A 16,499-nucleotide genomic window follows, 5' to 3' on the forward strand; every position below is an offset into this window, starting at 1 on the left:
TTTGCTGTAATATGTAGCTTTGGCTCATTTGGCTTGGTTTAGTTTGGTTATAAATGAACAAGTACAATGTTTTGGACTTACTCATTTTTTTAAAAAAAATTAAACATTTAAGTCATAAGTCACTTTTTTCAGCACTGCTATAACTTCAAGTAGTCTTTAAACAAGGGTCATAGGTTGGGATTTACTTATAGACAAAATCTGTATCCAATGGCCACCTGGACCAAGTCACTATATCTGAAATATCTGAATGAGTCACTTAAATTTACATTATTTGCAATATTTCCAGAAGCTGGAAACTCTAGGCCAGTGAGTTTAACATCTGTAGTAATGAAGTTAATGGACTCACTCCTGGGAAAAAAAAGGATTAATGAACATTTAAAAGGGCACAACCTGATGGACCCAAAGTAGCATGGCTTTACCAAGTGCAGATCATGTCATACTAATCTGATTGAATTTTTAAACTGTGTCACAAATGTTTCGGATGAAGAGGGAACTGTAGACATAGCCCATCTGGATTTTAGCAAATCATTTGATACAGTTCTACAAAATGTACCCATGAAAAGGTTGTACATGCTAAGGTTTAACCATTTGATGTTTCAGTGGATAAAAGTTGGTTCAGGGATTAATCCTAATGTGTGATTGTTAATAGGGCTCTGTCTGAATAGAGACCAATCGCACACGGTGTATCACAAGGATCAGTCCTAGATCCTGTTCTGTTCAATGTGTTTGTTAAGTGATAAATCACTTAGACTTATATATCACTTCTCTGTACTTTATAGCTCTTTCTAAGCTTTTTTTAAATGGAGTCAGCCTATTTCCCCAAACAACCTTCTTTTACTGACTCAGAAAGATGGAAGGCTGAGTCAGTCTCAAGCCGGTGAGGATCGAATGCCTGGCAGTCAGCAGAAGGAGCCTGCAATACCGCATTCTAACCACTGCACCACCCCAGTTCATGAAGGATAAACAGAAGGATTGCTAGATAAGGTTTGTCTTCTTGCTGATGACACAAAAGTGTGTGTAATAGATTTGATGTTCCTGGGGGTATTCATAACATAGAAAATGATTAGGCACTGCTGGAAAATTAGTCAAAAATGTGGAGACCCTAACCCTCAGTGTTGTTGTTGTGAAGAAAAACAAGAAGAAGGATAAGCATTATGTATGTTCGCCGCTATGAGTTATTTGTACACAAAAACCCCTAATAAATATATAAATAAATAAAGCTTGGTAAGGTTCTAAAGCAAAACTTTAATAAATTAATATGCATGCCCAGCAGAAGTACAAAAAGACAACTGAAAACCACAAAGCCATTTTCATTCATTCAGTGTTGTTAGGTGTAACTGGAAATGCACTAAATGGCTTTACTTAAAATGGCAATCGAAATATGTTTCTGGTACATGAAAACGTATTTTCAGCAGTTAAAAGAAATGTTATGAAATCCAACAAAAGCTATCCTTCACATAGGAAAAGAATGACAGGAGATGTCAATAAACATTTAGAGGTTCTGGTTCGCTGGCGTTTGTTCCCCCCTCCCCCTCTGAAAGACCAATTACAAAACAGAGCAGAAAATCACCACAGATTGACACTGAAAACATGCTAAATCACAGCCACAGACAATTTCAGAATTCAGATGCTGACTCCTTCTCCTGTGCCCTTAGTAGGAGAAGCCTCACAAAAGAGGTGAGCAAGAAGCAGACCAGGTTAACAGAAATTCTGGACTAGGAAGGATGAAACAGCCCACACAGCTATATATCCTGGGAAGCAGAGCATAGGATCACATCTCCCCAACATTTTCTGTCTGGGCAAAATCAACATAAGAAACACCTTTCACACAGCACAACCTCACAATAAAAATTCAGCTGCAGGAGCCGGCTCAGTTATTCACAGTCCTCCAATTCTTCTCGCCATCCACTAAGAAACACTTGCATACGTACTCCAAGTTCAAAATAAAATATCTTCATTTTTTATAAGCATCTCTACCACCAGTCTCTGATAACGGATATCATTCAGGGCAGCCATTGCATCCAGCCCTGGTGCTCGCATGAGGGTTGGTCCGAAAACAATGCCAAGGTTTTCTGCATTCATGAGGTTCTGTTTTTCGTGGAGAGTTACCCTGGAACAAGACAGAATGTGATTAAAATGCGAGCCAGTAAAAGCTGTAATCGTGATCTCATCGACCCAGAAACGAAAAGGGTCACGTGAAGTACAAATTAAAGGTAGCCTGAACAGTCACAACCACTGCCTTTGTGCAAAACTAGCATTCCCAGTGTTCCTTAGTTAACAGTTATGCTCCAATAAGGCTGATAAGGAATGATGGATAAGGTGACAAGGATAAGGTAGAATGAAGGGAGGAAGAACAAAATAAAATATTAGATATCTTGTGAGTAAAACACTGGAGCTAACAAAGGGCGGTTCATTTATTCTCTCTCTTTCTCTCCCTCTCTCTCACACGCACCTATCTTCAGGTTGAGAACATTTGATTCTTTGCACATCACAGAGCACTGCCAACATAGCAGAATATGTCTTCAGCTGCCTGTTATTTGTAGCTAATAGGAACCAGTTTGCTTTGGACAAATCCTTCTTATATTAATCAGTGTCTCTTAGATCAACTCTAAGTAGAGTTATATTAGTAGAGGAGATTTTTGCTCCTTCTTACATACAATAATACCAGAATTGAGGATCATTGAAGAAAGAGGAACGATGAGACATTTAACGATACAAGAAAATATTTCACACAGCATCTACTGATACTAAGGATTGGGCAAATGCATGCCTGGTGAGGCTTTTAATGTACTTGCAATGCTAACACTATCTATGATTGGAAGTAAAATAACTCTGAAGATCAGATGTTGGTAAAAAAAAAGCAGGCAATTGCTATTGGCAGAAAGAGGAGACTGAGCTAGGTGGCCTTTTATCCAACAGTGCTTTTTCTTTATTTGTTTAATCCATCCGTGTTGTACAAGGTTCTTTCACTTTTTGGTGCAGTTCTACCACGGTACAGGCATTCCCACAAAATGGTAGATGTGTTGTACCTATATACCAGCAGACAAACAAACCACTGGCCTTCAGCACTCACTATGTTAGTTCCTAGCAATGTTTTTGGGTCTAACATCCAAGGTATTGCCAGAAATATTTTATTCTTGCTTTGCAGCATGGTAGCTTCCTATTCCCAAAGATTAAAAGAATTTTAAAGAATAAAATTAGGCTGACAGGTTGACAATCACCAAATAAGTAGTTGCATTGGCTCCTATAGGTCTCCGGACACAATTCAAGGTGTTGGTCATCACCTTTACAGTTCTAAATGGCTTAGTAACAGATTATGTATGGGACTGCATTCTGCCACATACTTCCCAGCAGCCGGTTAGGGCCTACAGAGTTGGTCTTCTCACGGTTCCTTTGGCTAGACAATGTTGGTTGGCAGGACCCTGTGGGAGGGACTTCTCTGTGGCGGCTCTGGCTCTATGTAATCAACTCCCCTGAAATCCGCATCACCTGGCCTTCCAAAAGGCCGTAAAAACATGGCTTTTCTAGGAAGGCCTGGAGCTGGTGAATGGTTCCATCTTGCCCTGGCTGAATGGATGAATGTTTTGATAGTAAGGGTTTCTTAAAGTTGCTTTATTGTTTTTATATTGCTGTTTATCACCCAGAGTCTGTAAGGAGTTGGGAGGCCTATAAACACCATAATAGATAGATAGATAGATAGATAGATAGATAGATAGATAGATAGATAGATAGTCCGTCAATTGGATTGCATCCCGATACCACAGCAGGGACTAGACAGACACCCTATTTTCTATATACCTGTAGTCAACTAGACTCTTTAAAGCCATGAACAAGGCAAGGAGAAGTGAAAGGGGGTCAAGGAGAGAAATCTCCAATTTTTGCTCTTGTTCTGCTTGGAGAACTATTCCATCCACAGAGCCATCTACTTCCCGCCACACTTTGGAAAGGATCTTGATGATTCTTTATGGGATGGTATCGTTTAGATTATTGTGTTTTAAAACACGTATTTGGATGTCACTTGTAAACAAGTTTGAAAAGATTTATGTTCGGAAAGTCAACATATAAACAAGTAAAAGCTATTTTGAGGCTTCACGTGCCATTATGAATTCCGCAGAGGAAGGATAAAAGTCTAGAAGTGAGTAAGACCATGTGCCTTTATAAAAGGTTACCCTGGCCTCTTCTACACTCATGACATAAAGCAGCTTAATGTAATCCAACCACTTCCAAAGCCACTCCTGAAAGACGGGCTGCCACAGATCATGCACCTTGTGCATCTAGTTAATGGGTACAGTAGGAACAGCTGCCCCCTCCCTGTTTCTGCTTTAATGGCATAACATACACACAAACTGCTGTCTTGAGAGGCTATGATTTGCTTTATGGTGGCTAATTGCCTATTTCAGAAAAAAAAACCCTCTCCCATTTGTAAATTAATTTTTGAGCAGACTAAACAAAAGCTCTAACGAATATTACTGATTTACAACTCGAGAGAAATGCCATTAAGGATTTAGTCATTAAATAACTAAATTTCCATTATTGGAAAGTTCATGAATTATATAAAAAACATTAAAGTAAAAACCCATCCCAGAGGCTGTTTAATGTGGAATTCAATCATGCCAGACACTTATAACGACAGACAGGAGCTGCAAGTTTGGGAACAAAGGGTTCCGAAGTTAGGCAACTCTGCCCTGTATTGATTCTTCAAGCTCGTATTTTAAAGGGCGGGAGTCAGAGTTGAGCGGTGTTCTGTCCCTCAAAAGTGCAAATTCGGATGCCTCCAATTAAGTAAGTACAGTGAGCACATCCCAAGCCAAGGTTACTTCCAGCCATGAACCAGAGGCTCCACAGACAGGTTTAGAGAGCTCAGCCAACATGCCTAGCTTAAGAATAGAGCAGACAGAGATGGTGAAGTAAGGCCAGACAGAAAAATTGTAAGAACAGGTAGTCCTCCACTTATAAAAGCTCATTTAGTGACCGTTCAAAGTTATAACGGCACTGAAAAATATGACTTAGTGATGGGGTACCAAAATTTTTACTACCACACTGTGGGCGTGGCTTATGCATTTTGTTTCAACATCTTTCAGTGCAAATTGGGTGCTCTGGGGTGGAGCTCCAAATTTTGCTCCCGGAACTGCATTCCTGGCCGTTCCCGTAGGAGCCCATCACTGCTTGTGACTATTTTTTCAGCTATGACCAAAATTCAGATGCTCAACAGCTGATTCATACTTATGACCGTGGCTGTGTCCTACGGTCACGTGATCACCTTTTGCAACCTTCTGACAAGCAAAGTCAATGGGGAAGCCAGGTTCACTTAACAACCAAATTACTAACTTATCAACTGCAGTGATTCACTTAACAACTGAGGCAAGAAAAGTCATAAACTCACTTAATACCTTTTTCACTTAACATAAAACTTGGACTCAGTTGTCGTCATAAGTAGAGGATTACTTGTGCAGAGACAGATTATTCTATGAAACAAGTTAGGCGGATTGTTGGAGATGTCAGATGTTGCATGAATCATCAGAAAGTGTTAATTGGGGGGGGGGGCAGCTGCCAAGCTGAATGGTATATGTGAAGTGGCACTCAGTGTAACACAACTGCTTTCAGTCATTTGATAATCTCCACTGGAGCCGTAGATCCCTTAGGGGGGGTCAGAAGAAAGGGACGTTCTGGAATTCGATTTTTGGGTTGGCGGTCCAGGTCGATGAAATAGGGTGAGATTGGATGGCACAGAAGACAGACAGTAATGGCGGTTGCAATGAGCTGACAGCTGGACAATACTGGCACCAACCTAGCAGGACATTAGTCCTTCTCCAGGACTAATCCTGGAGAAATTGGATTCTGAAAAAAACAGAGTGAGTTTTGTTTTGCGAGATTAATGTCTTGGAATTGAGCCCAGGTGGTGGATTAGAAAAGAGAAGGGGCCATTGAGAAAAGGAAGGAGGAAGGTTTTCCCCATCTTTGCGTTTGAAGTGGTGAGTGAAAATGAAGATGAAACAGAGGAGATTGAACAAGTGAACAAGTGAATTTTGGTCTTCTAGTACAATTTCATGAAGACCATGTTGCAATGAACCACACTAAGTGACCAAGCCATGAGTAACTAACTATAGGAAGGGTGTCTGGATTAGGACGGGCAATAATTGGCACACTGGGTGAATTTGTGTGAAGACCTTCCTGGTAGGCTGCTACATGTTTGTCAAGGAGTCTAGGAAAGGGGTATCAAAGTCAAGGTCCAGGGGCCAAATTTGTTCTGCAGCGTGCTTAGATCTGGCCTGCAGGGCAGCCCTGGAAACCGCAAAGGACCAGCATGTGGTGCCTCTGCCAGTGAAAATGGAGCTTGAGAGGGACCCCCCAAGCTCCGTTTTTGTTGGCAGAGGGTTGCAGGCACTTTTGCAAAAATTGAGCTAGAGAGGGCTGTGAATTCCGTTTTCACTGTCAGAGGGTTGCAGGACGATATGGCAGCTGAAAACAGAGCTCGGGAGGGCTGCGGGACACCCTCCTTAGCTCTGTTTTTGCTGGCAGAGGATTGCAGGAAGCTGTCGCAGCTAAAAATGGTACTTGGGAGCCCGTTTTCACTGGAAGACGCTCAGCTTACCACAGGAGTCCTTGACACGAGTGGTGTCGAGCTGGCCATGCCCACCATGACCACACACACCCTGACCTTCCAGGGTCAAACACAACCCTGATACCGTCATCAACGAAATCGAGTGTAACACCTCTGACCTAGAAGGATCCCTAAGTTACACACGACGTTGAATGGGGGAGTGCAATCCCAAACCAAGAGATCTAAATATCCAGATTATTATTATTATTATTATTATTATTATTATTATTATTATTATTATTATTATTATTGTTATTGTTATTATTATTATTAAGACTTGTATGCCGTCCCTTTCTGAGGACCCAAGGTTATTTGGTCTTATCAGGTTCGATTTTGAGTTTATTCTTCCTCATCAAATTCATCCCTGGAGAGGCTCCAAAAACTGGAATATGACTTCAATAGCATGGTCAACCAGAGCCCAAAATATACAGTGGAGGATCATGGCTGTTCTGATGGTGAAAATATGTCTTTGTCCAACAGTTTCATCAATATGTAGATAGTAGAAGTGAGAGCATCAAAATTTCAGGCACCCTGAAAACCAGGGGTTGTGTCAGGCTTGTCTCTGATAGATGCTATGATTAATAGGATGATTTCATTATGCCTATCCTGGTTCAGCCAGAGGTTATCCTCCAGAGGTCATATATGTATAAACCAAAGGATTTAAAAAGGGAAGCTGTTAGCACAAGAACCTGGAACAATTGCTTAGTGAGTTTGGATTGAGGACAAATCCTTTCACTTAATACCTCTTTAAATGAGCCATAAGATAGCGTAAGGTTTCACAGTGCGCAGGCGGCAGTAACTTCAGTGCTTCATGAAGTATTTCCAGCTGTTCATCAGGATCTGTGGTTTCTGAAATTGAAACATCCAATAAACTTTAAGCCTAAAGATGCACAAAATAAAATTAGAGGAGCCTCTTCCATGATCCATGTTTCCTGATACAACGCATTTTCAATATTATCTAAATGAATTATGCATCAGGAAAGGAAAAGTAGAAAGTTTCATGTTCAACGTCAAAAGAAGGTGGTTTTCTTGACAGCTTGAGAGGTCTCTTAGGAGCATTTAGTTGGCTTCCATTTTAAGCTAAAAATGCCCATGCCCAGAAAAATGATCAATCTGAACACATTCTGGTATTTTGGAGGTATTATTTACCTAAATAAGCTAACATAGGTGAGCAACCTTGTTTAATCATCTTGCTAACTAAATCTGAATGGCTGGCCTAGATATTAAAAATACCAAAGCTGCTAGCATATAGCTATGGTAGGAGGACTAGCTGTTCTTCATAAATTGAACATCCTGGCTTCAAAAATGCTGCCACAAAATCTCTGATAATCAATTGTCCAATAATACTTTGCGTACTGGTAACCGACTTGCTATTTCACAATATTTTTTTAATACTAAAAAAATGCTGATTTCTTCAAACGTTGCAAATGGCTCAGCTCTTTAAAGATGAGAAAAACTGGCTCTGCAATATCCATATACCCCTTGTTTCAAACAAACAGAACATGAACAATTTAGACAAATTTTGTGGTAATAAAAGTATCCATTTGAAAAATGGTACAATTTAAGGCTTACTTGCAGACTCTATGAATTTAGGGTAGGCATCATATGTGATTAATGGAATTGGCAAGTCCCTGAAGTAGAGTTTAAGTGCACCAGTGATAATGTTGATATCTTCATACATATTCACGGAAATGTCTGCTTTTTCCCCATCTGTACATAAATAAAGAGGGAGGGAGGACCAAAATATAAAATATACATAATATTAACAAATGGAATTGTAATTTGCAATGATATTTAAGACAATGCATATACTATGGTATATACAACATAAAAGAAGAAACAAGATAAAATGCATTTTGAAATGAAGACACTGTTCTATAAACAGCACTTTTCCAGTATTCTGTGCAATTCCTATTTGCAAAGAATAAAATATAACATAGAAAAAATTGCTTGTGGTCACAATAGCTGGACTCTGTGATTCAGTTTCAGACTACATGGCCACTTTAATTTCTATTCTCACAAAATTGTAATTGATTTCAATCAGCTTTTGGCAGTATTATGCCTTTTGAATGCAAGATTATTTTTTAAATAAAAAGTGCCATGACACAGAAAGTCAGACATGAAGCAACAGATTTCTTCTTGTTTTGTTACACTTACAATGGAATTGGTAGAATGAGAGACTATGGCATCCATAATCTCCAACCATTAGAGATAGTGAGAAGCATAGTCCAACATACATTGAGAATGTCAGCTTAAGAAAGGTTGCACAAAATAACACTCAAAGACAACCTTCAACCTTTTAAAATTAAGAAAAATCAAAATTTAGCCTCCTTAGCAAATTAGCATAGATGAAAAAAAATTAATTACAGTCACCTCCTATTCATAAGAATAATTGCTACAGCAAGTCAGATGTATTAGAGTTTGTTGCAAAACCAAAACCAGAAGCACACACAGATAACTGATTCAGCTGGATTCATTAACTTCTTTATAAACATAATAATATAGATGAAGTAATTTTTATAATACCAATATAGATTCTTCTTCAAGCAGTTACAGGTAGCAGAGAACAGTGAATTTCATTTCAGCAGAGCAGAGAGTGCAAAGTGGGCAGAGTGCACATTCAGCCTTAAGCTTAAGTTTCCAGTTTCGATTCTCTGTACAGACTCAGATGTGTTTAGCTTCCATTGACTGATTTAGTTGCTATTCATTGGCTAACCTTTGTTAACTTGGCTCTCCCAGTTCACGAATATCTTAACAAGATGACTATATAAGTAATCAGAGCACAGTGACTCAAGAAGTTAGGAAGTTGGGCTGATGAAGGCTGGGGAGGGTCATGTTCACCCTCCAGTTCTTGCTGACTCTGCAGCTCAAAAGCGGGTGAGTGAGTAGATAAATGGGTACCACTTTGGTGGGCAATCTTATGGGGACATGAAAGGAGCTCACAATGGATGTCCCACAAGAAAGGTGGCATCACTTTCATCATGGAAGCACTTTAGGGTTTCCAAAATGAAAGTTGTAGTAGTACTAAGTAATCACCAACTGTGTGCTTTGAAAGCTTTTTAAAACCACTCTTAAAATTCAAACCTAATTCTCCATATATATATTGAGAATGAGCTGTGAAATGGCTGAGATCTAAGCAGCTACTTAAAGCGTGCCCAATATTTCAAATACATCTACTGGTAGTTTGTTTTTAATTATTTCTTCTCTCCACCACCGATCTAACCTGCCCAGCACATCCCATCACAACATTCCAAGCTCATGCAGGTTAAAAAATGTTTCAGATTTGGCACTGCTGAGAGGACTGCTTTCAGAGAACCAAATCAACTTCCTACTAGTCATGCAATATTCATTCCCTGGATTCTAGCAAACACGATAGAGGCAATTATTATGGTAAGCACTGAGTAAAGAACATACCTCGATCAAAAGCCATTTTGACATCTTCAATTAGGTCACTGAATCCTGACACTCGGTACAGTCCTTCAGAATTGAGTCCTTTTAAATTAAAATCATTGCTAGATTAAGCAATCTTTTTTTTCCTGATAGACATGCACTTTACGGTTAAACCAGAGCTAATTTTTTAAAGCTGTAACTTTCTTACTCAGCATAATTTTATAATCAGCTTTCAATTATTCTGTGCAAATGTATTTATGATAATGTTTCTGGAATAAAGAAGATGCCGTACATGCATAGGTACATACTCAGCATGCTTTTCCTTTTAAGGTAAACAGCTTTACACATAGTACAGATAAGAAGTAATAAACCTTAAGCCCAAGAAATGATGTGCAATTAAAGCCAATATGGGTTCAGGCCCATTTGGTGACATCCATGACATATAAAAGATTATGATGCAATACAGGATAGGGAATGTTTAAAAAAACATTAATTAACAAACTAACAGAATAGATATTTGATGTGTCTTTGAAACTAAGAAAAAGGAAAGGGATGTGATGAAGGCTGTATCTGCTTGTGAAACAGGGCTCATACATACATACATACATACATACATACATACATACATACATACATACATACATACATACATACTGAAATTGTAGGTTTAATCATGAATGAAAGGGCTAAAATGTACAGAAAATATTATCTGATGTCAGTTGGAATTATAGGATTGTAAAAAGGGAGGGTTTTTTAGGCTGCTGAATGCACATCCACACACACACAGATTTTATAAAAGAGTACAGAAAAACTGATTGGACTGGGAAACCTCAAAATGAATGAGAATATTGACTGTGAGCTGATTGTTCAGTAATAAATGTCACTGTTTTGAATTGTGCACGTGCAATTGATATGCACACACAGGAAAATAATCAATCAAAGAGGACAATTGATCTAATTATTTATGATAAAAGTGAAAGAATGAGTGAAGGATGTAAGACTCTGAATGCTGGAGAGACCACTCCTGTGTCAAAAGTGGGGTGTGGGGGAACGGGGTTATGGAAGGAAAAAGAAAAAGTGGGGGGAAATGCAGGAAAAGCAATGGGTCCTGCATAAAAAAGAACGTAAGAACAGTGGTTCTCAGCCATTTCTTCACCATGGACCCCCTTTCTATTTGATTGTCAAATAGAATGAATAGAAAGTAGATGAAAGCATCTGACAACAACCCTCTCATATTGGATACTTATGCTGATTTACATATATTTAAAGTTATGTAAGTAACAAACAAATAAGCATAGTGAAGAAAGACCTGGAGGAGGAAATGAATCACAAAAATGATTTCAAAAAAGGAATGTTAGTTCTCAGTAGCATAAATATCATTCAAAACTAATGGAACAATATTTTTCTATCTTGTTACTATCAAAGAAAAGACAGTAATATGGGGATTTGCAATATAACGCTATTTTCTAAATGAATGGAATTTAGATTTGTTTTTCTCCAAGGCCACTGATAATTTTAGGACCACCCTGGGTAAAACTAGTTAGTGCTAGCCCCCAACTGAGTGAGATCAATTTAACAGGATGATTAGCAAGGCAACCAAATCACTTAAATATGCTTTTTACCTCTCGACTCAATTTCCCTAATGCACATGTCTACAACCATTGGTCTCTTTGTTAAGTGTACTTTTACTAGCGTAGTGAGATCACAGCTGTACACTTTCTTGACATGCTTCAAGTCCGGCTTGCAGTCATTTGGGACCATCTTGGAACATTGTTTATGAACATTTAAGCCACAATCTGATGAAAGAAGAATAAGAAAAAAGAAACATTAACATGAGATTCAGCACAATGAAACTATACCTGTGTGAACTATGCAAAAGACGCGGCTACAGTTCTATGGTTTTATGCAGGATGTGAATCACAACAGCACAGAATCCATTCTCACTTAATCGCAATGTCACGTCTTTGCAGATAAATTTCTTAAATTCTACTTTGCAGTTTAATTTCTTAAATTCTACTGCGCTAAATTAGGGAATGAATTAGTCATTCATCACTAGAGCTGGGTGATTTTGCCGGTGGCAAAATACGTTTTTAGCTTTGAAGCTTTCAAAGCTTGGCAGCAGAACAAATAGGTTACATTTCCAGCTACCTACCATAAATTTTCTGGACACATCCAGAAGACAGTGTGAAGCTATGCTCAGTGAGCTGCCTGAACATCCTCTAGCTCAGGGGTGTCAAACTCGATTTCATTGAGGGCTGCATAAAGATTGCGTTTGACCTGGTGGGGCCAGGGTGGGCGTGGCCAAAGTGGGTGTGCCCACATCAATGTCACTCATTGTGGTGATGGCCTGAGCACTCTGCTAGCAAAAATGGGCTCCCGGGCTCCGTTCCTAAGAGGTCAGTAAGGGGCGACTACAAGTGCACTAGTATGCCTTCCGTCCCCTGTCCTATTGCTCTCCTATATCTCCTATACCTTTCTTGTATTCTTATATCTCTTCTTCTATTCTTTCATTGATATGTTCTATTCCTATATCTTCTTTTCTATTAGAAACATAGAAACATAGAAGACTGACGGCAGAAAAAGACCTCATGGTCCATCTAGTCTGCCCTTATACTATTTCCTGTATTTTATCTTACAATGGATATATGTTTATCCCAGGCATGTTTAAATTCAGTTACTGTGGATTTACCAACCACGTCTGCTGGAAATTTGTTCCAAGGATCTACTACTCTTTCAGTAAAATAATATTTTCTCACGTTGCTTTTGATCTTTCCCCCAACTAACTTCAGATTGTGTCCCCTTGTTCTTGTGTTCACTATCCTATTAAAAACACTTCCCTCCTGAAACACTTCCCTTCTTTCTTAGATATATTTTACTATGACTATCTCCTCTATAACCTTCATTCATACACAATACTATGTGTGTATATATATATATATACCCACTAAAGCTCTCATTGTGTATTGGACAAAATAAATAAATAATAAATAAAATAAATAAAACACAATTTTTGCTGCCAGAGCCATTGTGGGCCGGTCCTTCACTGTTTCCAGGGAATCCCACAGCCCAGATCTAAGGACCCTGAGGGCCGGCTCTGGCTCCTGGGTCTTGACTTTGTCATCCCTGCTCTAGCTCAAGGCAGAGCTTACCTACGGTTACCATAAAGCACCAGTGAGTGGGTTTTGCAAGGGAACCTTCCGTTGAAGTCATCCAATATTGATTCTGGAATGCCCCTCCCAAACAGAGGTCACTCCAAACCTTGCTACTGGATTCTGCAAACGGCCCCCAGTCCTTTCTTGATGCAAAGGGTACGTTTTATCACTAACCTTTGTCCCTTTCACCCCACCTCCCCTTATGGGTGTGCGTGCACGTGAGTCAAAGCAGAAACACTATTATGAAAAAGAATCACCCGAATTCATTGCTGCTCTTCTTCAAAGCCTCCAAAACCAGCAATCCTCTTTATCTCATTATCAGGTTACCCAAATGTTTTGTAGACCACCGAGGCAGAGGAGATTAGAACATATTTAATTTTATTAGCTGGCAAAAAGCTTCAAAAACATTGCGAAGTGGATTTTCAGATACATTAAGCTAAAACCTCTCAGACGAGCTGCTCTTTTTCTTTTCATTTCTAGAGCAGCACAGAAAAGCTTTTATTATTTAGGAGCAGCGGGGAAAAAAAATCGACGTTAACATTTTCCAATGAAACTGAAATAATGTGCTTTTATTAATGCACGAGCAAACACAAGAACTATAAGCACTGTATTAAGGCTGCCCCAAGAGGATCTATTTCAAATATTTGCTGAGAGTACAATAAGCAGAGCTGTCACTTTCCCTTCTACTGCTGATTTGATTTTTTATCATCCCTAACCTTCAACCTGCTTATAATTCATGAAAATATACAGTTGCCAAGTATGCATTATAGAAATATCAGAGTGTGTTAAATACAGAACCATCGTATTTGTAAGTTACACTGGGAAAGAATAAGTACTGTGTCAGGTTGAAGAACGAACATAAAGTGGGGGAGGAAAAAAAAGCTTATATGCTATTCAAAAAGACAGCTAGAGAGTTCTAATAGTTTTAGGATTGCTGTGAACTCAGAATTGGATTGGAGGCTAAATGCATGAAATAAGCTATTTCAGATATGCTGCATTCGGGGCCAATTCAAGGGCAATTTAGGATCTGAGAATACATATACTTGCTCAGAATACAGGAAAATGTGTATTTGCTGTTCTTTATATGAGCTTATCTCGATTCAAGAAAAAATAATCAAGATGGTACATTTTGTTCCTTCAGTAGATATGACTGAAAACACAGATTTTTCAAATAGACCAGAGTTAAGATTGCCATCTTATAGAACAGTGATGGCGAATCTTTTTTCCCTTGGGTGCCAAAAAAATGTGTGTGCACGCTATCACCCATGTGCAAATGCCCACACCCATAATTCAAAGTCTGGGGAGGGCGAAAACAGCTTCCCCCGTCTCCCGGAGGCCCTCTGGAGGCCGGAAACGGCCTGCTTCCCAACTTCTGGTGGGCCCAGTAGGCTCATGTTTAGCCCTCCCCAGACTCCAAAGGCCAACGGAGGGTAAAAATGCCTTTCTCCTTTCCCTTGGAGGCTCTCTGGAAGCCAAAAACGTCCTCCCAGAGCCTCTGTGTGAGCCAAAAATCAGCTGGCCGGCACAGCGCTTGTAGAAGGTATTCAGAATTTGTCTTGTTCATTTACCTCAACCTTGATGTTTCCTCCTAGAAACAGACCTACAATCTTGGAGACACCAAAAGAATCTTGTGCCCATTCAATGTAGCATTCATCTCTCCTGAGTAAAAGAGAGAGCATCTGTGCCTTTTTTGTGGTAAACTACTTGGACTGTAAGTAATACTTTCATCTAGCTAAACTTCCTTCCAGATGAGTTACAAAGGCTGTCTATGAATCTACCTTTTCAATTAGGGTTGTCTTTGTCTTTTTTTTTTCATAGACTTCTAACTCTTTAGAAGTCTCTTTGTGTATATGAACTGTTCTGGCAATCTTGTTTACTTTCTCTATCCCTCAGAGATTTAGCCTAAATGCAAGCCATACTGTTTTGCAGGCATTTATGCCATTTGTATCCTTTCTTCAAGAAATCAAGGACACTGTTTTGATGCCGCAACTATTCTGTAAAAAAAAAGAAACTGTGATTTGCCCAAGCCATTGAACAAATCTCATGAATGAGTGTGGGCATGAATCCCCATCTAGACTTAGACATTATCCCAATCTGATGCTCAAGTCCAAGTCAGGAAATGGCTGCTAATCTCTGCTCTTAAATATTCCTGATTAGAGACGCCTGCGGTGGTTTGTGGGAGGATAACATAAGAACGTGGAAAAAACCTTGATATCTCAGATATATAAGATGAAAATTAGCAGAATTAAATTCACCTGGCCTAAGCATGGAATATTTAAGATTGTGATTAGTATTGGGCAAAGCGAACTTGCATAGTTCGGGTCCATGCCGAACTTTGCAGGGTTCGGCATACCGAACCCAAACCTGGACTTTTCCAGAAGTCCGTGTTCAGGTTCGGCGTTCGCTCGACCACCGTGGTGGGCAGGAGGGGGAGGCAGGGAGGGCTCTGAGGCTCAAGCCGCCGACTCATCTGGGGGGGCAGGAGGGGCGACTCCAGACCTGTAGCCTGACCTCCCCCCCAGCACTTCACCTCACGACGGGCCAGAGGGGTGGGGAGGCAGGTTCTGCCAGCCAGCTATTCAGGATCCTGGCCGGCAGCTTCAAGCGGGCGGTGGGCAGGAGGGGGAAGCGGGGAGGGCTCTGACTCAGAGCCCTCCTGCCCACTGCCTGCTTGAAGCTGCCGGCCAGGATCCTGAAGCAGTGGGGGGGGGTGTCAGGTTCCATCAAGCAGGCAATGCCTGGGAGCGCCGAAACGAGAGAGAACTAGGGGCAGGGATTTTTGACGGCTCCTGGCCATCGCCCGCTTGATTGAGCCTGACATCCCCCCCTCCAGCGCTTTGCCTTCTGCCAGACCAGCTTTTGAGGATCCTGGCAGGCAGCTTCAAGCAGGCGATGGCCGGGAGCAGCCAAAAATCCCTGCCCCTAGTTCTCTCTCATTTCGGCGTCTCCCAGCCATCGCCCGCTTGAAGCTGCCCGCCAGGATCCTCAAAACCCGGCCTGGCAGAACCTGCCTCCAGAGCCCTCTTGCCCGGCAGGAAGCGAAGCGCTGGGGGGGAGGTGTCAGGCTCCATCAAGCAGTCGATGGCCGGGAGCCGCCAAAAATCCCTGCCCCTAGTTCCCTCTCATTTCGGCGGCTCCCAGCCATTGCCCACTTGAAGCTGTCCACCAGGATCCTCAAAAGCTGGCCCAGCAGAACCTGCCTCCCGAGCCCTCTTGCCCAGCAGGAGGTGAAGCGCTGGGGGGGGGGGGGAGGTGTCAGGCTCCATCAAGCGGGTGATGGCCGGGAGCCACCGAAATCAGAGAGAACTAGGGGCAGGGATTTTTGGCGGCTCCCGGCCATCACCTGTTTGATGGAG

At 40.8% G+C, this 16,499-nt stretch overlaps 1 protein-coding gene across 3 annotated transcripts in view; it reads right to left on the minus strand.

Moving 5' to 3' along the window:
* Positions 1-1,225: 1,225 nt before the first annotated feature.
* The window catches only part of CHN1 (chimerin 1), a 121,184-nt gene continuing 105,910 nt past the window's right edge, over positions 1,226-16,499 (minus strand). For all 3 annotated transcript variants that reach the window (XM_070731781.1, XM_070731782.1, XM_070731783.1), the window contains 5 exons: positions 11,614-11,787; positions 10,016-10,093; positions 8,174-8,311; positions 7,345-7,450; positions 1,226-2,110 (listed from right to left, as the gene is read on the minus strand). In XM_070731781.1, coding sequence (XP_070587882.1) covers positions 1,939-2,110; positions 7,345-7,450; positions 8,174-8,311; positions 10,016-10,093; positions 11,614-11,787 — 668 coding nt within the window. In that variant the 3' untranslated portion in view covers positions 1,226-1,938. The remainder of the gene's footprint in view (positions 2,111-7,344; positions 7,451-8,173; positions 8,312-10,015; positions 10,094-11,613; positions 11,788-16,499) is intronic.

Source organism: Erythrolamprus reginae, chromosome 1 (assembly GCF_031021105.1).
Source record: "Erythrolamprus reginae isolate rEryReg1 chromosome 1, rEryReg1.hap1, whole genome shotgun sequence".
In the NCBI taxonomy this organism is placed as follows: domain Eukaryota; kingdom Metazoa; phylum Chordata; class Lepidosauria; order Squamata; family Dipsadidae; genus Erythrolamprus; species Erythrolamprus reginae.